At 44.1% G+C, this 21,786-nt stretch overlaps 1 protein-coding gene across 7 annotated transcripts; it reads right to left on the bottom strand.

The window, feature by feature from the left end:
• Window positions 1-1,208: 1,208 nt before the first annotated feature.
• HAUS4 (HAUS augmin like complex subunit 4) lies at window positions 1,209-10,494 on the bottom strand. Of its 7 annotated transcripts, none has more exons than NM_001206190.2 (10): window positions 8,995-9,009; window positions 8,561-8,645; window positions 5,910-6,052; window positions 5,687-5,818; window positions 5,212-5,346; window positions 3,711-3,807; window positions 2,645-2,790; window positions 2,249-2,379; window positions 1,828-1,896; window positions 1,209-1,686 (listed from the first exon to the last, which is right to left on the bottom strand). In NM_001206190.2, the coding sequence occupies exons 2-10, from the start codon at window positions 8,613-8,615 to the stop codon at window positions 1,503-1,505; spliced, it is 1,092 nt and encodes a 363-aa protein (NP_001193119.2). In that variant the 5' UTR covers window positions 8,616-8,645; window positions 8,995-9,009; the 3' UTR covers window positions 1,209-1,502. The 7 variants fall into 7 exon arrangements, with proteins under 7 accessions (NP_001193119.2, XP_005211445.1, XP_005211448.1 ...); XM_005211388.4 differs by lacking the exon at window positions 8,995-9,009 and adding an exon at window positions 10,154-10,494 and having other exon boundaries at window positions 1,215-1,686; XM_005211391.5 differs by lacking the exon at window positions 8,995-9,009 and adding an exon at window positions 10,201-10,494 and having other exon boundaries at window positions 1,215-1,686.
• Between the last annotated feature and the right edge of the window lie 11,292 nt (window positions 10,495-21,786).

Genomic DNA, 21,786 nt, shown 5'->3' with positions numbered 1-21,786 from the left:
CAAGGGTGGCAGAGAAACACCCCCACCCCTGCAATGGCAGAGGGCAGCCCGGACATAACAGCAGTCCTCACTACTTGGGGGAGGAGGAGGTTACCATTTATAGGGGGAATTAAGTCAGGCTGGATCATCAGTTACCAGGGAAACCAGTAGCTGGGCCACATCCCTCCCAGCCCCTCAGGTTAACAACCTAGAAAGGCAGATGTTTTTCTTTAATAAGCTAGCAGGCGGAGCCCTTCTGATCTAAACGGTAAGCAGGTTCATATGAGTCGGGTGCCGGTGAAGCAGGGACTGGTCAAGCAGGGAAGATACAGAAAGCAAGAGAACAGCTATCTTGAATGGCCTGACCATACAACATAATTGCTTGTTCATTTTGTGTGGGCCAGCACTTACAGATAAATGGAAGTAAGCACAATGTACAGAAAAATTTAAAGCTCAGTCAAAGACCTTAATTTTACTATGATCAATCCAAAACCATCATTATATGATCTTAGCAAAAGAGCATCTTGAGACAGTCTCCCTGGAAAGTGGTTTGAGAAGCTGAGTAGGGCCTTCTAAATGAGGGTGGTCTTGGGCTTCTGCTTGTAGCAACCCCCAACCTCAGCATTTTTTTAAAGCTGACATTTTTTTCCTGTTCAGATTGTTTTTGAAGTGGGTTCCCCCACCAGGGATTGAACCCACGCCCCTTAGAGTGGGAGCATGGAGTCTTAACCACTGGACCACCAGGGAAGTCCCCTGTGGTCCCCACCAGTCAGGGCCCTGCCTTTTTCTAAGCTAAACAGACCAGGGAACTTGGTTCCTCAGGGTAATCTTCGCCCACCCTCTGCTCTCAGAGAAAGAAGTCACCCTCAAACCACATCAGAGGGAAGCGAGAACACAAATGCCTTGTGTCCCTTCCTGTAACCTAGCTGGGTGCCCAGCAGCTTTATCATACCTGCCCCACTTAGAGCCATAGTGACAGAATAGTTTCCTATCCATCTGAGCGTCTACTACTAGTCTGGAGACGAATTCTTCAAGAGCAAGCCCAGTTTTAGTCCACTTCTGCTGTCTAAGAATGAAGCCTCTAAAACCCCACATGCCAGGCTGGCCCTTTTACCCCTCACCCTTCCAGTAGGCATTAGGGAGCCATCTCTGCATGCACTCAAGTCTCCCTCCTTATCCATATAGACTTTGATGTTCTTTTTCTATCTTTGTCCAAACAAAAATGACTAAAGTCCTAAGGTACAACATCACCACTTTATTTAGGAGATAATCAAATAGGATACAGGGCTGACACAAATCACTGTACATAAAATGATACAAATCTGTTACATTTTCTAGAAGAGACTCAGTCCTTATAAACAAGGAAGAAAAACCAGAAGAGTGCCTAAAGGACTATAGTGTTTTGGACAAGGGTCCCCACACGCCCTTGAGTGAAGGTGGCCTCTGGTGGAGGTGGTCCTTTCAGTAGGAAGACAAGCAGATGGTTCCTCTGCAGAAGCCAAGCCTCCTGGCCCCACCCACCCTCAGCGGCAGGCCTTGTTGAACTCCTGGAGGGTCCAGCGTTTGTTCTCAGTCGCCTGCTTGAGTTGGGTGTACTCTTTCACCAGTTTGTCAAACTCCTCCCCGAGGACCTCATAGGTGTTCAGGACCTGTCGGGACTTCTCCATGTCCTGCTCTTGTAGGCGAATGGCCCCCTCCAAACGGTCCCTAAGAACCCAGGCACAAGAGATACAATATAAGGATCTGGCTCCTCAGAAAATACACAAAACTGGGAAGGCACAAAAATGAATGAGTCTGGAGGGTATGGGGTGTGTGGAAGAGCTGTATCAGGCTTTTGGGAGTTCTCACCTAATGAGACGATGAACTTCCACTTTCTCAGCGGTGTAAGTGTCAGACAAAATCTTTAGCTCTTCCATCCTGACCAGAGGAGGAAAGAAATGTCAAGCTGAGGATCCTAGACAGCAGCAGACTTAGGAATGGGACACAGGACCTGCCCATGGTCAACGTATGGGTTGAGCAGTGACAAGCAGTCATTCCAAATTCCTGAGCAATTTAGCTCACAGCAAAGCACCTATTTCAGAAGGCTTTAAAATGAAAGACCCAAGAATGCTGACAGCTTTAGATTAATCCAAAGGCTAACAGGGCTATGTGACATTTACTGCATACCCACAGGGTGTCACGCACGGCAGGGAGGAAAGCGATGAGGGAGAGGGTTGGAGGGGTGGGGTGTGAGACGGAGTCTCTCAGATCCACAGGGGTCACAGCTCACCGCAGCTTAAGGATCATGGCGCTGCACTTGATCTCCAGGTACTGGGCATTGATGCGGTCCAGCTCAGACTGAGTCTTCAGCCGGTGCTCCTGAAGAAGCCTCTGCAGCAAGGCCAGGCAGCGGAGTAGCACCTGAGCCCCCAGGAGGCAGGAGGAAGAGGGCAGCCACAAAAGACAGCAGAAAAGAAGGCAGATTAGAAATCCCTGGCTTAGGAATTCCCTGACGGTCCAGTGATTAAGACTCTGTGCTCCTACTGCAGAGGACACGGGTTCGATGCCTGGTTGAGGAAGATCCATATGCCACTCGGTATGACCAAAAAAAATCCCTGGCTTCCCTAGAGGGGCCCCTGGGGTCAGGGTAGAAGAGAAGGGAGGCTGCCCCACTGCCCTGCCAGACCTGGGAGTAGGTGGCACTCTTCTTCTCCAGCAGTACCATCTGCTCCTCCTGCTGGCTCTTGGCAGCCTGGCACTGCTGCTTCTCACCTGCCAGAACCTCGGCGAGGTTCCACACCTTTGCTGCTTTCAGGGTTTCACTGTCCAAATCTGGGCAAAGAAACAGAATGCTGGATGGGAAAACCCTAACTGCTCCTGCCTTTTGAAAGCCATGTCTCAGTACCCCTCTCCTACATCCAGCCCTACAGATTCTGTCTTCCTTACAGGTTTTCTTCTGATGGCCTGATAAAAACAGCCCAGTTCTCATAATTAAGTTCTCTCCATCTGCCTGAAATGCAGGAGACTGGGGTTCAATCCTTGGGTCAGGAAGATCCCCTGGAGAAGGGTATTCTTGCCTGAAGAACTCAATGGACAGAGGAGCCTGGCGGTCACAAAGAGCCGCAAACAACTGAGTGACTTCACTTTCACTCTCACTCTGAATTCCAGATGTGGCCCTTGATTCTTTTTTTTTTTTTTTAACCCTTGATTCTTAAATCACAGAAATAAAGACAAAACAAGAGGCTTCCCTGGTGGCTCAGTGGTAAAGAATCTGTCTGCCAATTCAGGAGATGTGGGTTCCATCCCTGGGTGGGGAAGGTCCCCTGGAGAAGGAAATGGCAACCCACTCCAGTATCCTTGCCTGAGAAGTGGACAGAAGTGGACAGAGGAGAAGTGGACAGGTAGGCAACAGTCCTTGGGGTTGCAAAGAGTCAGACACGACTTAGCAACTTAACAACAAAGACAAGGTGGACACCTATTAGCCTGAACCTTCCTCCCTATTTCATTCTGATTCTCTTAAGAAGAACTCATCCTTCCGTGTGGCAAGAGGACACTGCCACTCAGCACTGGCCAAACGAAGGGAATCCACACAAAATTCCTCACTCTTATTCTACCAGCAAGGGAACAAAAAAGTAAGCATTTCCAATGCTTCCCAGCTTCTGTCCCAAATCTAAAACTCAACACATTATTCTCAAAAGAGCAGCCCAGGAACCCTGAAGGCCAGCCGTGAACAGGACACAGCCAGCACGCACCTGAACTGGGATTGTGGTAGCAGAGCACAGTGAAGCATTTCTTCTTGAGTTGCTCCTCCACTTCCAGTGGGAGCCGGGCTCTCATATATACAAAATCCTGCAGCCACAGAAGAGAAGGGGGAGATGCAGACAGACAGCCGGAACTTGGAAGATCCAGTCAATGAATACGTGATGATAACAATCTCAGTGATAACCAAAGAAAATGCATCGAGGGACTTCCCTGGTGGTCCAGTGGCTAAGACTCCGTGCTCCCAGTGCAGGGGGTCTGGGTTCAATCCCTGGTCAGGGAACTAGATCCCACATGCTGCAACTAAAGATCTTGCATGCCTCAACTAAGAATGGGCACAGTCAAATAAATAAATAAAATTTAAAAAAAAGAAAATGCATCGAGAGTCATCAGGGAGATTTAATTTCAAGTCACCAGGGAGATTAATGTTAGCAAAGACTACAGTGGCTGTCAAGATCCCATGCTGATGAAAATGTGGGGACCTAGGGCACTGGAAGCGCCTCTCTGCAGTTTGCCAATATGTACCAGTGTGTTCTATGTGTGTGGCCTGTGACCTGGCGATCCCACTTTAAGGACTAACACTTGAGAAATAATCATACAAAGACACATATGAACTAGTACATTCCTATCATAGTGTTTCTACTAGCAAAAATGTGGAGACAACCTTAAATTAATATCCATCAATTAGGGTGAGCAAATTGTGCTACATATATACAATGAAATCCATCTGTGATTAAAACTGGTGATATACAATAAGGACACGAGCACTAACTATATGCCTGGATACTGTGCAGAGAGTGCTTTAGGAAGGGGAGAGGAATAAATTAGGATCTTGGGACTATCATATACATACTACTATATATAAAATACATTACCAACAAGGACCTACATATGGCCCAAGGAACTCCAATATTTTATAATAACCCTTAAAGGAAAAGAATCTGAGAAAGAATTGATATATAAGGCTTAACTGAATCACTTTTCTGCACACCTGAAACTAACACATTATAAATCAACTATACTTCAATTAAAAAGAAAAAATAAGAGTGCCTTAGAGGATATCATCTTGTTTAGAGTAACTTGAAAAGTAATATATATTTGAAAATAACCATATACTTGAAAATAAGCCCAAAATATATTGAGTGAAAACAGATTATATTCTATATATGCACAGGAGGTATAATACCATTTATTCGGTTAGCCAAAAAGTTTGTTCAGGTTTTTCCGCAACATCTCATGGAGAAACCCAAATGAACTTTTCGGCCAACCCAATATTTCAAGTTATATATACTAATACTGCATTTATTTCTAGACTTAGTATTTCAGCTCTTACTTTCTTCCTTGTAATGTTTTTCTTTCTTATTTACTTAAGTTCTACCACCATGAACAAGTGTCATTCTCACAGAAAGTTTAACCACGAAATGTTTCAATACATGGGAGAATTTAAGCCATTTCCCTTCTTTGGTCCCAACATCTATCCCCCCAGCCTCTGACCTCTGAGGGTGGCATGAGCTCCAGAAGGTCCGCCTTCTCCAGCCCTAGCAGTGGGGGCACCTCCCTCTCCTGGCTGGGACCTAAGAGCCGTGTCAGCTCAGTCACGAGTAGCCGCTGTTCAAGGGTCTCGTGAAACTGGGAGAGAGAATAAAAAGCAAAAAAGAATTTACTATAAAACTTGCCCCATTCCACCTCCTCCACCCTCACGAGCAGTTCTTCACATATCTTCAAAGTCCTCAAACATGTCATCCCCTTTGGCAACTTTCTAGCTGCCAGTGCTTTCTCCTGTCAATCCTCCTTTTCAAAACCCTGACAACACACTCACCTCTTTCCCCATAACTACAGTCCCTGTCTTTCTTGATACCCGTTACTCAAAACTCCTATTTCCCCCATATCATAGAATCAAAGGAAGCCACAGCTGTCCCCGTCATTCCTACAGCTGCTCCCAGCGCTCACTTCCTGCTTCCTGCCTCACCTTTCTGTCCTCAGAAGTTAAATCTGCATCTTGTGTCTTCACATAGTAGTCCACAAGTAGCTCTTGAATGACTCTCTGTAAAATCTCAGACCTTAACCATGTTGTCTTATGCAGTCGAACGTCCTTCCACGCCTGGAAAACCAAAAAAATCCCAGGTGGGAGCCCCTCTCTCTCAGATGATTTTTTTCTTCCTCCCAGTCAGCCCTTCTCCCAGTGCCCTTACCTGAGCCTGCTCCTTTGCCAGCGTGAGGCTTAAACCACTCTCGTCCACGTGTTGTGAGAGACTGAGCAGTAGTTGGCTGAAGTGTGGGTTCTGTAACAGGTCCTCTTCACTCAGGTTACAAGGAGGAAGCTGTTTGCTGCACACTTAATGAGACGTCCCCCATAGGGACCAAAAAGCAAAGATAGTAGTATGGATTCAATTTATATAATCGAGCATAAGATATGGGAAGGTAAGGGTCAGTAGCTCAGTCATGTCCATGTTCAGTGGACATACTCATGCTCAGTCATGAGGATTCTTTGCGACCTCATGGACTATAACCCGCCAGGCTCCTCTGTCCATGGAATTTCCCAAGCAAGAATACTGGAGTGGGCTGCCATTGCCTACTCCAGGGGGTTCTCCAAACCCAGAGTTCAAAGCAGCATCTCCCTAGGCTTCTGCATTGGCAGGCAGATTCTTTACCACTGAGCCACCTGGGAAGTCCCCATAATTGAGCATAACTCTCAGCTTAATATTCACTTCCAAAAAACCCTTAGGTTTTTGATAGGGAAGTTTTCTAAATCAAATGAAAATTTTTTTTTAAAAATAGGGAATTCACTGGCAGTCCAATGGTTAGAACTTCATCCTTTCACTGCCAAGGGCCTGGGGTTCAATCCCTGGTCAAGGAACTAAGATCCCTCAAGCCTTGTGGCACAAGTAAAAAATTTAAAAATCCACAAATAAACTAAAGGCAGTTCTCAAAGTAACAAGCATTTATATTATATACAAGGACGTTAACCAAGAATTAGAGAACAAGCCTTAAAAAAAGCTAAGAGCCTAGAAAATGGAAATACAGTTGGAAAATATTAGACAAAGAGAATCAAGAATAAGGGACTCTTTGGTAGGACTCATCACACTACCTAAAATGCCTCATTCACACATAATAACTAGAGTTTTGGGGGACGGAAAAAAAACAACACATGTACAGTTCCAACTTGGGATGTGATCTCTGGTCGCATAAGCAAGACTGAGAGAGGGTATATTCTTAAGAATAAATTAAAAAATTAACTAACTAAATTCTCCTTATTGTAAATAGACTGAGTACCCCATGTGGATGCAGAACAGTACACGCATGAGAAAAAGTGCAAGAAGCCAGGTTGTTGTTCAGCTGCTAAGTCATGTCTGACTCTTTATGACCCCGTGGACTGCAACACGCCAGGCTCCTCTGTCCTCCACTATCTCCCAGAGTTTTCTCAAATTCATGTCTATTGAATCAGTGATGCTATCTAACCATCTCATTCTCTGCCACCCCCTTTTCCCTTTGCCTTCAATCTTTCCCAGCATCAGGGTCTTTGAGTCGGCTCTTCACATCAGATGGCCAAAGTATTGGAGCTTCAGCAACAGTCCTTCCCGTGAATATTCAGGGTTGATTTCCTTTAGGATTGACTGGTTTGATCTCCGTGCAGTCCAAGGGATTCTCAAGAGTCTTCTCTAGTACCACAATTTGAAAGCATCAATTATTTGGCTCTCAGCCCTCTTTATGGTCCAACTCTCACATCTATACATGACTACTGGACAAACCAGTAGCTTGACTAATAGCTTTGACTAGATGGACCTTTGTCAGCAAAGTGATGTCTCTACTTTTTAATATGTTGTCTAAGTTTATCATAGCCAGATTCCATATGCTCAAGGGGCTTTTTTTTCCATCTGTTTTCCCACATGCTTTCTGCTGGGGTCTTCTATTTTACTTTCACATACCAAACACATTTTAATTCTCTGGACCATCATACCAAAGTCCTTTTAGAAAATTAAAAGTCTCTTTTTTTTCTCCCAAGGCATTAAAAAATCAATATGGAAATGGTTAAAATATAGAAGATTTACGTTTTCAAAGGACTCAAGATACAGAAAACATCTTCAATACGCAAAGAATTCAAATATGGAAGGATTCTGAGACTTTAGAGGGTAAGATATGAGAAAATTCAAGATACAGCTTTCAAAAGTTCACTGGCCACCCATGTCATCAGGATATGCTTGCCAACACAGCATGGGAACATCTTGAAATTTCAGTCTATTGCACTAGCAGGTACTGAACAGGCGTTTGTATAATCTGTCTTTCAATAAGAGTGTTTAAGAATCTTCAAGGATTCTAGTTTCCCTAGGAACTTATGCTTCTGTGAGAGAAACCGTACTGGTGAACATTATAAATCCTTTTTATTTTTTTGGCCACACCTCAAGACATCTTATTTCCCCAACCAGGGGTTGAACACAGGCCACAGCAGTGAAAGTGCCAAGTCCTAACCACTGAACCACCAAGGAATTTCCCCTTTTTATTATAGAAGACAATACCCTAGATAACACCATTTTGGGACTTCCCTGGTGGTCCAATGGTTACCAATCTGCCTGCCAATGCAGTGGCCATGGGTTCAATCCCCGGTCTGGGAAGATTCCACATGCCACAGGGCAACTAAGCCATGGGCCACAGCTACTGAAGCCTGCGTGCCCTAGAGCCTGTGTTCTGCAGCAAGAGAGGCCACCGCAATGAGAAGTCCTTGCACCCCAACTAGAGAAAGACCACGTGCAGCAATGAGGATCCAGCACAGCCGAAATTAATTAGTTACTTAAAAAAAGACCTCTCTGGATAATTCTTCAAACCTCTTGCAAATGACTGCCCTTACCTTGTTGTAGCATTTCCATCCCTTCTCCAGGTGAGCAGAAATCGCCGGATGCCATCTGCTTTTCTGGTGATTCTTATCTGTTCAACTGAGTAAAAGAAAGCAAAAAGATATATAAACTGGCTTGGCTGCCCCAGAGAGACAACTACCTTGGGTTCAAATTTCTGTTGTCTACAAGCTGGGGAGGAGGAACACCTCTTACAGGGAAGTACTATATCACACATCCTGGGTCCTGTCTGAAAAGAAGCCTCCTTGGGAAAGAAAACTTTCCAATTCACTAAACAGAAGGATGCCCCCCCCACCCCCCTACTATTATGTCTAAGGTTAAAACTGAGCCGCTGCTTTCTAGCTATGAGTGAGCTGGGGAAGGGGAGGGGGGAGAAATCCGTCTGTTTTTTCCTCCAAATAACTCAGCTATCAAATTCCACAAGAGTTACTTGTGCTTCTTTAACTTGTCCTTTCATCTGAGATCTGTTGGTAGCTTTTGATCATTAGCTCTAGAAACATCCTTCAGGAGTGACACATCATTCCACACTTGAACGAAAACAACTGGTTTTCACATAACAGCATTAGGAAAGAGCACCCGGAGGAAAGAGCAAGACAGGAAGACTGACAGGGAGGTCAGTGCCAGGAGAGGAACGCAAAGGTGTGTTCATGTGGCTGAGGCCTGGACACGTGAGCCCTCAGCCCTGAGTGTTTAGTCAGAACCCCGAGTACACTGAAAAGAATGCCAGCTACACAAAGAGGAGGTAAGGATGGGCACAGTTTAGACTCTAGAGCCAAAACTTTTCCCTTGACATTATTCCCGCCACCCCCCCCCCCCGTTTTTCTTTTTTGCTCCAACCCCCCTCTCTGTAACGTATCAAACTCTTAAAAGAGCAGCTGAGCCTCCCAAAACATAACAAACATAGGTTATTAGGATTTAACACTTCATGTTCACAGAACATTTGGTTTACTTCCTGGTTTTATGAGTAACATCAAAGTAACTACTCATTTGTTTTGTAACATGGTCTAGAGGGGGACGCAGCTGAGTCGGAATACTTAGACTTAATTTGCAGTTCAGCCTAGTTGCCTCTGTGTGAATTTAAGGGAAAAGCTTTTTTGTGCCAAACTTTTTCCCACCTGCAAAACTGAGATAACGACTCCTGCCTTGGATGAGACATTAAGAATTAATAACACAATCGACTTGTCAACAAAAGGCACTACTTAGTTAAGCTCAGTGTTTTAGCGATTCTGTTTATCAAGGATCTAAGCCTGCAAATAAATTCTTCAGGCGCAAACTTCGCTCACGGAAATGAGGACCAACCCAAATTTCAAAAAAGTCAGCTGTTCTTCCCTCCCTAGGGGAACTGCTCTCTTGGGGTATTTAGGGTGATTTTCTTTACCCTTTTAAAAGTCTTACAGGGCGTGAACGGTGGGGGCAATCAGGCTCGATTCTCCACCCTTTGCACTCAGACGTGTTAAAACGCTCCTACAAGGACCCAAGCATTTAAATGTTCTGACTCAGGCGTCTTTTAAATTCTTAGAGCTGTCTTTACACGCTGCACTGAACGTTAAATTGATTTTACAGGTATTTTCACAAGATGTGACCCTTACAGGGCCCGAGATGAATCAAAATGCGAAGCGGGCTCTCCGGCGCCTACTTTCCTTCCGTCTGGGTAGCCAAGGATTCCCAAGGGCGAGGGCGGTCTCGGCGGCCGGAGACCGAGGACTGGCCGGCTTGACTCTCCCAGAGCTCCTTCTCCCCGCAGCGCCACCCGCTGACCCTCCGGAGCAAACCTGCACAGCAAGGGGCAGCTGAAGCTCCCGAGGCGGGGCCAAGGGGGCTGAGGCGGGCAGGTGGGCAGCCGGTGGCCGCAACACTGGACCGCCGCCCGCGCCCGGCCTCCGAAACCTCTCGATCCGGCCGGGCGCTGGGGCTGGGGGAAGCTAGGCCTGGGCAGCCAGCGCGGGAGGTCGGGGGAGGGGAAAAGGCCCAAACGCCCAAGAGGCCGCGTGGGAGGGAGGGGCGGCGCCACGCTCAAGGCGGGAACGGCAGGCTCCGCCTCCAGCTGGGCGCGCGCCCTTCGTCCTCCAACGGCCAGAGGACTGGGTGTTTGGAGTCCGGACTGGGAAAGGGAGTCATCGTAGGCAGACTTCTTTGCCCTTTCTCCAAGGCACCTCCCCCACGTTGAGGGAAAATGTTGAGAAGATGGTAATAATTGCCAGCTTTTACTGAGGGCCCACAATGAGTCAGACTACGCTAAATGTTTTACTTGCCTTGCCCTGCCCCGTTTAGTTCTTGTGACCTACGAGGAAGTCACTATCATACCCATTTTACAGAGGGGAAAACTGAGGCGCAAAGAGGCTAACTGGCTTATTCAAGGTCGCTGATTGCAGTGTAAGCCTCGGGGACCCCTGAACTGTCCCAGACATGCCGCCCATCTGCAAGTCTCCTTGCTCAGGCGCTGCCAGCCCTGTCTCTTGAATGGGCTTCTCCAGTTTTGCTACCCCAGGTTCCTCCTCTGCTCTCTTCTCATCCTTCATCAAAACCTCTGTCTTCTTTTTTTAAACTACACGGACATTTATTGTTTGCTTAACCAGAAATCTGGAGCTGGGGGGGTGGGGGGCGAGTCCTAAGACGTCTTAGGCTTCCCTGGTGGCTCAGTTGGTAGAGAATCCACCTGCAATGCAGAAGACCTGGGTTTGATCCCTGGAGAAGGGAATGGCTTCTACTTGCCTAGGAAACCCCCTTAACAGAGGAGCCTGGCAGGCTACAGTCAGTCCATGGGGTCACAAAGAGTCCATCACAACTGAGTGACTAACACTTTCACTTTTTAAGACTTTTTAGTAGCTCCCTGATCTCAAGATTGTTTGCAGTTCTCTTTGCAATCCCCTCATAGTCAAAAGGTGGCTTCAGAAGTCCAAGAAGTACATCACATTCTCTCAACAGTATCCTGAGCAGGAAGGAAGAAGAGCCTTCTTCCTGTAACAGTCTGAGAAGAAAATCTTTTCCAGAAGCATCCATGACTTTTCCATATGTCTCATTGTCTCATTTTTGGGTCACCTGCCCACCCTTAGCCCAGAGAGCTGGATGTCTTCCATTTGCCCCCTAGATCCACTTTCAACTCTTCAACACCCTATGTAGAAGGTAAGAACTACTCAGTATCAGTATTCTCTGACTGGTTTCAGTCAATGGGGGAATCCCAGCAGGAGGTGGTAGGGAGAGAAATGATGGGAAGAGGAGGATGATTCCCCTGACATCCTCTCTGGGTTTGACCTCAGGCTGGCTAAGGTTCCCCCCACATCTCTCAGTTTTAACCACCCCCCCACCCTTTTTTCAAAGTCAACTGGAATCTAGTCATTAGGTTCAGTTCAGTTCAGTTCAGTTCAGTCGCTCAGTCGTGTCTGATTCTTTGCGACCCCATGAATCGAAGCACGCCAGGCCTCCCTGTCCATCACCAACTCCCGGAGTTCACCCAAACTCATATGCATCAAGTCGGTGATGCCATCCAGCCATCTCATCCTCTGTCATCCCCTTCTCCTCCTGTCCCCAATCCCTCCCATCATCTCTAACAATGAGTCAACTCTTTGCATGAGGTGGCCGAAGTATTGGAGTTTCAGCTTTAGCATCAGTCCTTCCAATGAACACCCAGGACTGGTCTCCTTTAGGATGGACTGGTTATTAGGTGAATTATTTTAAAAATATTTATTGCTAAGTAAATTGCACCAACATTATGAAATTTCTTGCATCAGAGAAGCAGGTGGGGAGGTGGGAAAGAACTCTCAGGGCTTGGTGTGCTGGGTGGCAGAGAATTTAACCTTTTCTTTTAATACCAACTAGAGAATTCTGGTAGCAGCAAAACATAGAGAAATAGTGTGATCCAGTGCAAAAATTTTATGTCCCTGGTCATCTTGTCAACTGCCACCTTTCGTGCTTAATGTTAAAGTGCTGTCATTTTCTGAGGCTTTTAAAAATCATTTCTGCTTCCTCAGTTCTGTAGTGCAGCATCATTAAATACCAGGCATAATGTCCCTAACAAATGGCAGTTGGAACAAAATAGCAAGGATGTTTTGGTGACTCAGAATTGATCAGAAATCTACTGAAATTTCATGTATCCTATATTTGCCAAAATTTCTAAAATGGTACTACAAAGCTTTGGCTAAGTAGCTCTAAAGTACTGGAGGAGTGAGGGGGTGAAGGATACAGAGGCCTGTCTTGAGGTAGGAGGCGGGAGGGGAGTGCCATGGGAAGTCGTGAACTGGATCAAATCTTCATATGCAATTATCTGTTCCATCTCTGTCTCTAACAAACTGTGTGACCTTGGGTTTCAGGTTCCTTATCTGTCAGAAGGAGGAACTAACATATTTCTAGCTCATCCATCTCACAGCGTTGATGTAATGATCAAATGAGATAATGGCTGAGAAAGTGCTTTGGAAACACTATCAAAGTGAGGTGTTTTAAATTGACACTTATTAAGCGCTTAGTAAGTGCTTTGGGAGAGACACAAAGAAAAATAGAACTCAGTCCCTTCCCTGAATTTCCTAATCTAGTTCAGAAAATAAAACATACACATGAAAAACAAATAATACATGGCAACAAAAAGGTGTCAAAAGAGCAGTTTAAATTATAAATACCAGAGAAACCTGAGGGAGGTACAGAATTCTTTCTGCAGGAATGGATAGGAAGACTATGAAATGAATCTTCTCAGCCAGGCCTGAACAGAGAGGAAACTTAGATCATTTAGAATGAAGGAAACATCACAGCAAGTGGAGGCAGAGACAGGGAGTCCAAGCTGCATTCTGGGCCCAAGAGACCAGACCAGGTGAAGCCAAAAACTTTATAGTAAGACAAGAAAGTTGAAGCCTATAGACCATCCTTGCAGTTAAAACTGTTGCAGAAGGACTTCCCTGGCCGTCCAATGGTTAAGGATCCACGCTTCCACTGCAAGGGGCACGGGTTTGATCCCTGGTGGGAAAACTAAGATACCACATGCTGTGTGCATGTATTGAGGCAAACAAACCAAAAACCCCTGCAGCAGGATACTGAAAAAGAATCTTAAACAACATCATCTGGTGTCCTTGAAGAAAGAATTGCAAGAGAGGCCCTAGAATTCATTCTCTTTCGCTCCCTTCCTATCGCTTTATTATGGACTTAAAAAAAAAAAAAAGAAAGCTTTATTGAGGTATTTTGGCATACAATATTTAAAGTATACCACTCATTAAATTTTGACATAACTATATATCTGTGAAACCATCAACCATAATCAACACAGTGAACAAAAGCATCATTCCCTAAGTGATTACACATGCCCTTTTATAATACCTCTCTCTGGCCCCTCCCAAACACCCATCTCCTTTCTGTCACTATAGATCAGTTTGCACTTTCTAGAATTTTACATAAATGGAAACAAATAAAGATGTACTCTTTTCTCTGGCTTCTTTCACTCAGCATAGTTAATTTTGAGTTTCATGCATGTTGTTGCTCTTCTCAATGATTCATTTTTTTTCAGTTCCTGTCTTACTATTGTTGAGAAGTACTATAGATCCTCTAAAGCCTTAATTTGTTTGAGTTTGTATTTAAGGAAGTGCTTCCTCCATGACCCCAAGGTACTTAGCATCACACAGAGGCACTTTTTTTTTTTCTGATGGGGCTGCTTGGCTTGCAGGATCTTAGTTCCCCCACTAGGGATGGAACTCATGTCCCCCTGGGGTGGATAAGCAGAATCCTAACCACCGGACCACTAGGGAATTCCCACGTTATTTGTTGAAGGGATGAATTTTGACCACCTCAACAGTGCCTAATACCTTATATAGTTTTGTTTGTTCCATGGAATGCTTGGTCTCTGTAGGCCTGTCTCTTCATGATGGTGTTCATCTCACCTTCTGCTATACCATATGCAAAATAACAACCACTCACTTCTTAAATGTTTTTTAATGATAAAGCCAAGAACATACTCAAGTATTCTTGAGCTAGACTCTGGGGGAAGGGGGAAGGTGTCAGGGGGGTGGTGGAGAAAGATAAATTAGGCATCACTCCTGCTCCCAGTGTAGCTCTACCTTCTTGAAGACACTGCTCTTGATCAAGTTTTAAAATAATATGTTTTAACTTGATAATAAATGTAAGTGGGAGTCTGAGAAAAAGTCTATTTAACCTTTCAGACTTGGGCCATCCCTTTGCTGCATTGTTTAGAATTACAGAGAAGAGTAGAGATTTGCTGAGAATATTGCAGGGACTCTGCCTCCCATACTATAGCCAGGAAACAAAACCATGCTCCAAAGATAGAGATTTCGGGTGAGCAGTTAGTATCCTACTTATCTAACTAATGGAAAGGTTTAAGAAGAATATTTTCTCCCACTGAAAATTTGGGCTTAAATAACCAGTTTCACAGCTAGGATATTAAAAATAGCCATTGAATTATGGAACCATGCTTAACTGAGCAATTGTTTAGAAAAGAATGTTTTAAAAGCTGTACCATTTTAGGGAGTTCCTGATTGCCTAGTGGTTAGGACTTGGTGCTTTCAGTGCAGAGGTCTGAATTCGATCCTGTTCAGGGAACCATTCCACATGCCTCATCAGTTCAGTTCAGTTCAGTCACTCAGTCATGTCCGACTCTGCAACCCCATGAATTGCAGCACGCCAGGCCTCCCTGTCCATCACCAACTTCTGGAGTTCACTCAAACTCATGTCCATCGAGTCGGTGATGCCATCCAGCCATCTCATCCTCTGTCGTCCACTTCTCCTCCTGCCTCCAATCCCTCCGAGCATAAGGGTCTTTTCCAATGAGTCAACTCTTCGCATGAGGTGGCCAAAGTACTGGAGTTTCAGCTTTAACATCATTCCTTCCAAAGAATACCCAGGCCTAATCTCCCTTAGAATGGACTGGTTGGATCTTCTTGCAGTCCAAGGGACTCTCAAGAGTCTTCTCCAACACCACAGTTCAGAACCATCAATTCTTCAGCGCTCAGCTTTCTTCACAGTCCAACTCTCACATCCATACATGACCACAGGAAAAACCATAGCCTTGACTAGACGAACCTTTGTTGGCAAAGTAATATCTCTGCTTTTTAATATGCTATCTAGGTTGGTCATAACTTTCTTTTCAAGGAGTAAGCATCTTTTAATTTCATGGCTGCAATCACCATCTGCAGTGATTTTGGAGCCCAAAAAAATAAAGTCTGACACTGTTTCCACTGTTTCCCCATCTATTTCCCATAGAAAGTGATGGGACCAGATGCCATGATCTTCGTTGTCTGAATGTTGAGCTTTTCATAGCACTTTGAAAGTATCTGAAGACGAGTAGCAAGAGTATTATGGTATTATGGACTCAGAAGCTAGTTTCAGGAAAAAAAATTTTACAGACAGTCAAGAGATTTCAGAATTATTTTCAAGGGTGTTCACTGGAAAATGAAGGTATTCAGAGCCGCAACTATTGATGATTAAGCTAGAAAATTTCATGCCCATTGTAAGTACATGATTTAGGAAGAAAACAAGTGAATAAAGAAAATATGTAATCAACCTATGACATCAAATGAAAATTTAAGAACAAATGTTCATAATGTGCCATTTTTGCAAATGCTTAACCCTTCTAAGGGGGTTTGAAACCCAGCCCTTGTGGCTTCAAGGGTTGCCTGACTGTTCATGGAAACTTTGGTTATGCAGACTGGAATGAGCCTGGTTTTACTCTGAGACACTACTGCAAACCAGCATGTAAACAAGGCCCAATAGGAAATTTTGGATCTCAAAGAAAAGCTGAGAAATTTGGCTCAAAAAATGGGACAGATTGAAACCATTTTTACCAAAGGAATATGAGACAGTTAAAAGAAATTGATTCAGAAAAAGACTCCTATCATTTGGAAAAGCTAGACATGAAGCACAACGTGTTCAGTTCTTGTTATAACCGACCGAGTGTGCTGCTGTAATGCGCAAACACGTGCCAGGCTGATAAAGTATTTCCCTGGGTTTTAAACTGATGATGACACTGTCTCATACTGAGCTGCATATGAAAGAGATTTTCTCCTTTAAAAATTGTGTCAGAAGCAGTGGGAGAAACAGACCTACAAAGGGCATTTGGAGTTTCATGCTTGGGAAGAACACACACTGTAAATTTTGAAATGCCTCCTATGATTAAGGTGTTATGGGGGAAAAAAAAAAAGCAAAACCTTGAGGAAGTTAGCAATGTGGTATACTTTCTATATTCCATTACCAAAGAGAAATTTTGCCAAACTAATTTATAGTGTTCAACCACGGTAGCTAAGTAGATTAAGAGTTACATCTGGGTTTCTCATGACTGGGTTGCCTTATAAAAACCCAGGCACAGATATTTCTGGAAAGCATGCCTTTCTTGGGTAGCTTTTCAAAACTAATTTATTGGTATTTTCAAATGATTAATAATGGGAGGCTCTAGTATGGTTGTGAGAGTTGGACTGTGAAGAAAGCTGAGCGCCGAAGAATTGATGCTTTTGAACTGTGGTGTCGGAGAAGACTCTTGAGAGTCCCTTGGACTGCAAGGAGATCCAACCAGTCCATTTTAAAGGAGATCAGTCCTGGGTGTTCTTTGGAAGGAATGATGCTAAAGCTGAAACTCCAGTACTTTGGCCACCTCATGCGAAGAGCTGACTCATTGGAAAAGACTCTGATGCTGGGAGGGATTAGGGGCAGGAGGAGAAGTGGACGACAGAGGATGAGATGGCTAGATGGCATCACTGACTAGATGGACATGAGTCTGAGTGAACTCCGGGAGTCAGTGATGGACAGGGAGGCCTGGCGTGCTGTGATTCATGGGGTCGCAAAGCGTGGGACACGACTGAGTGACTGAACTGAACTATGGACGGGGAGCCCTTGATCTTCCAAATCAAGGGTTACTGACTCAAAAGTCCGTGGGAGCCAGGCAGGTAATTAAAGTGTGCACAGTCCAAAGAGGGCTGGGGACTGTAACAAACCAAGGGAAGAATACATCAGATAAAGGAGCAGCCTCATTCAGTTCCAGCCAGTTGTTGCCTTGTGGGAATGGAAGCCCAGAGGTGACAGATCTTCTCAGTATGCAAAAAACCTTAGAAACCCTGCTCTTTGTATATAATATCCAGATTTTTATGTGAAATCTCTTGAACTGTGAATGCTGGCCACCAGTTATCTTATTAATAACAGCTTATTGTTATTACAGGGCCAGGACACATGCATTGTATAAAAATAGAAAAATGTAGGCCAACAGCAGCAAAACATTTTTCCACCTCTCAGAGAGCACCACCGTTAACACCTTACTGCATATCCTCTCAGGTCTTTTTTATTCTTAGATATGTAGACATTTTAAAAGCAAAATGTGATTACCCTGCACATGTGGTTTTGGAACTGGTATTTTATTAATGATTTTGACCTTTCCGTCTCAGTACATTTTCACCTCATCTAATACCCTCTCCATATTAAAACATTTCCAGTTGACCACAAATTCCTTTTGTAGCAATTTGTTTAAACCAGTAGGGAATCCAGGACTATGTGTTTTCTTGCTATTGTGTGCCTTGTGCATGTGCTCAGTTGCTTCAGTCGTGTCTGACTCTGCAGCCCTATAGACTATAGCCCATCAGGCTCTTCTGCCCATGGGATTCTCCAGGCAAGAATACTGGAGTGAGTCGCCATGCCCTCCTCCAGGGGATCTTCATGACCCAGGGATCCAGCCCGAGTCTCCTGCATCTCCTGCACTGCAGGCAGATTCTTTGCCGCTGAGCCACCTGGGAAACCCATTGTGAACCTTAAGTCTCTTCAATCTAGCAGTTTAGGCTTAAAATTATATATCTACTGACTTGCTGAAGAGAGCAGGCAAGTTCCCCTGCAGACTGCCTCACCTCCTAGTGTCCATTAGTTTGCTCCCTCTATTTCCTGTAAACTGCAGGTTATATCTAATACTTCTTTTGGGGTGGGGAGAATATATGCTAGGTTGGGCTATGTATTTGCCTCACACCAGAACTAGTCTATGGGTTAGCAATACCAGGATGGTTTCCAGGAAATGAGTGATGACAGTCTGATCCCTCCAACATACACTTACATTTTTGGCTTCAAGACTATAAACTGATAGTGTTACTTGGCGCTGTATGAATGTACAGTTGTCTCCAGTCTTTTCACCTATAGTTTTAAACACTAATTAATAATTTTTGCTGGCTTCCCCTGTGGCTCAGCTGGTAAAGAATCCACCTGCAATGTGGGAGACCTGGGTTCGATCCCTGGGTTGGGAAGATCCCTTGGGGAAGGGAATGGCTACCCACTCCTGTATTCTGGCCTGGAGAATTCCATGGACTGTATAGTCCATGGGGTCGCAAAGAGTTGGACACAACTTCACTTCACTTCAATAATCTTTGCTAGGACCAAAAGTTTTTCTAGAGTTCACAAAATGCTGTTTTTCCAGTTCTGTCATTTTTTCTACATTTATTAGCATTTTTTCCCTCTTCAACTAGGATTCAAATTAATACTATAAAAAATAACTCCCAGTGGGCCAAACTCAATGCCTATGGGTTGCTACCTTCTGATCGACACTTTAAGCCAGACCAGTCTCACCACTGTCGTCAGTACCCTGTGCATTAGGTCTCTAATTTGTAACACTCAATGTCTTTGCACTTGTTGACATGTTGTTTGTAATCTTCTCACCGCCTTTTATGTGTATATTTATCTCCCTGGCTAGACTGTGACCTCCTCAAGGACAGGGACTCTCCTGCAGTATATTTCCTTCGCTTCTCCTAATGTGCTCTTAAAGGTACTTTGGTGATTGCTAATTCTAATTAACAAAAAAGTACTAGGAAGAACCCCAAATTTTCATATTGTCTCTTGTGTTCCCTGGCTTTCCCACTAAAACTTGTCCTAATTATCTGTCATAATGAAGTGCTTGTCTCATTTACTTATGCCCTGGGAGTCCCTGTGATGAGGAGGAGGGAAGAGGGGAAATAAGCCCTTTATTAATCTTCAAAAGTTGGAAAGCCCATTTCCAGCTTTGTGACCTTGGGTAAGTTCCATCATCACTTAAGAGTTTCTATGTCTTCACTCAGTAAAATGAGGTGACGGGGTTATCTCTGAACTCACACCTCACTTGGCTCTAACAGTCTCAGATACAAATCTAACCAATACCTTTTAGTAGGTGCTCCTCCTAACCCATCTCTCCCTGCTTGGGTAGTACCTTGGCTCCCTTTATATGGGTCAACACTATCCTTTCTAAGATGAGATGAAGTCATACCCATGGTGGACAGAATTTGCCTCTGATGACTTCCTGACCATCATAAGTAGACTGGTCTAATCTCTATACAGTCATCAAAAACAAGACTGGGAGCTTACCGTGGCTCCTTATCGCCAAATTCAGACTTAAACTGAAGAAAGTAGGGAAAACCACCAGACCATTCGATGAAAAAGTGGTGAAAGTGAAATTTGCTCAGTCATGTTTGACTCTTTGTGACCCTATGGATATACAGTCCATGGAATTCTCCAGGCCAGAATACTGGAGTGGGTAGCCATTCCCTTCCCCAAGAGATCTTCCGAACCCAGGGATCGAACCCAGGTCTTCTGAATTGCAGGTGGATTCTTTACCAGATGAGCCACCAGGGAAGCCCCTAGACCTTTCAGGTATGACCTAAATCAAATCCCTTACGATTATACAGTGGAAGTGACAATAGATTTAAGTGATTAGATCTGACAGATAGAGTGCCTGAAGAACTCTGGATGGAGATGTGTAACATTGTACAGGAAGAAGTGATCAAAACCAAACCCAAAAAGAAATTTAAAAAGGCAAAATGGTTTTCTGAGAAGGCCTTACAAATAGCTGAAAAAAGAAGAGAAGTGAAAAGCAAAGGAGAAAAGGAAAGATATATCCATCTGAATGCAGAGTTCCAAAGAATAGCAAGGAGAGAGAAAGCCTTCCTAAGTGATCAATGCAAAGAAATAGAGGAAAAGAATAGAATGGGAAAGATTAAGAGCTCAAGAAAATTAGAAATATCAAGGGAACATTTCATGCAAAGATGGGCACAATAAAGGACAGAAATGGTATGGACCCAACAGAAGCAGAAGATACTAAGAAGAGGTGGCAAGAATACACAGAAGAACTATACAAAAAAGATCTTAAGGACCCAGATAACCACTATGGTATGATCACTCACCTAGAGCCAGACATCCTGGAATGTGAAGTGAAGTGGGCCTTAGGAAGCATCACTACTAACAAAGCAAGCTAGTGGAGGTGATAAAATTCCAGCTGAGCTATTTAAAATCATAAAGATAATGCTATGAAAGTGCTGCATTCAATATGCCAGCAAATTTGGAAAACTTAGCAATGCCCATAGAACTGGAAAAGGTCATTTTTCATTCCAGTCTCAAAGACAATGCCAAAGAATGTTCACAGTACCGCACAATTGCACTCATGTCACACGCTAGCAAAGTAATGCTCAAAATCCTCCAAGCAAAGCTTCAGTAGTATTTGAACGGAGAACTTCCAGATGTTCAAGCTGGATTTAGAAAAGGCAGAGGAACCAGAGATCAAATTGCCAACATCTGTTGAGTCATAGAAAAAGAGAATTCTAGAAAAAACGTCTGCTTCATTGACTGCACTAAAGCGTTTATCTGTGTGGATCACAACAAACTGTGGAAAATTCTTAAAGAGATGGGAATACCAGACCACCTTACCTGCCTCCTGAAAAATCTGTATGCAGGTCAAGAAGCAACAGTTAGAATTAGACATGGAACAAAACACTGGTTCCAAATTGGGAAAGGAGTACATCAGTGCTGTATATTGTCACCCTGCTTATTTAACTTCTATGCAGAGTACATCATGCAAAATGCTGGGCTGGATGAAGCACAAGTTGGAATCAAGATTGCTGGGAGAAATATCAATAATCTCAGATATGCAGCTGAAACCACCCTTATGGCAGAAAGCAAAGAGGAACTAAAGAGTCTTTTGATGAATGTGAAAGAGGAGGGTGAAAAAGCTGGCTTAAAACTCAGCATTCAAAAAACAAAGATCATGGCATCCAGTCCCATCATGACTTCCGGTCCCATCGCTTCATGGCAAATAGATGGGGAAACAATGGAAACAGTGAGAGATTTTATTTTCTTGGGCTCCAAAATCACTGCTGATGTTGACTGCAGCCATGAAATTAAAAGATACTTGCTCCTTGAAAGAAAAGCTATGACCAACCTAGACAGCATATTAAAAAGCTTGCCAACAAAAGTCCGTCTAGTCAAAGCTGTGATTTTTCCAGTAGTCATGTATGGATGTGAGAGCTGG

Source organism: Bos taurus, chromosome 10 (genome assembly GCF_002263795.3).
Source record: "Bos taurus isolate L1 Dominette 01449 registration number 42190680 breed Hereford chromosome 10, ARS-UCD2.0, whole genome shotgun sequence".
NCBI classification, from domain to species: Eukaryota; Metazoa; Chordata; class Mammalia; order Artiodactyla; family Bovidae; genus Bos; species Bos taurus.
This window is presented reverse-complemented; position numbering and strand designations above follow the sequence as displayed.

Bases quoted from the DNA above. Each gene is read 5' to 3' on its own strand.
- HAUS4 (XM_005211388.4), bottom strand. From the start codon at position 8,615: ATGGCATCCGGCGATTTCTGCTCACCTGGAGAAGGGATGGAAATGCTA. The intron at 5,819-5,909 runs GTAAGGGCACTG...TTGGTTTTCCAG, and splicing joins TGGCAAAGGAGCAGGCTCAG to GCGTGGAAGGACGTTCGACT. The intron at 5,347-5,686 runs GTGAGGCAGGAA...TCTCTCTCCCAG, and splicing joins TAACTTCTGAGGACAGAAAG to TTTCACGAGACCCTTGAACA.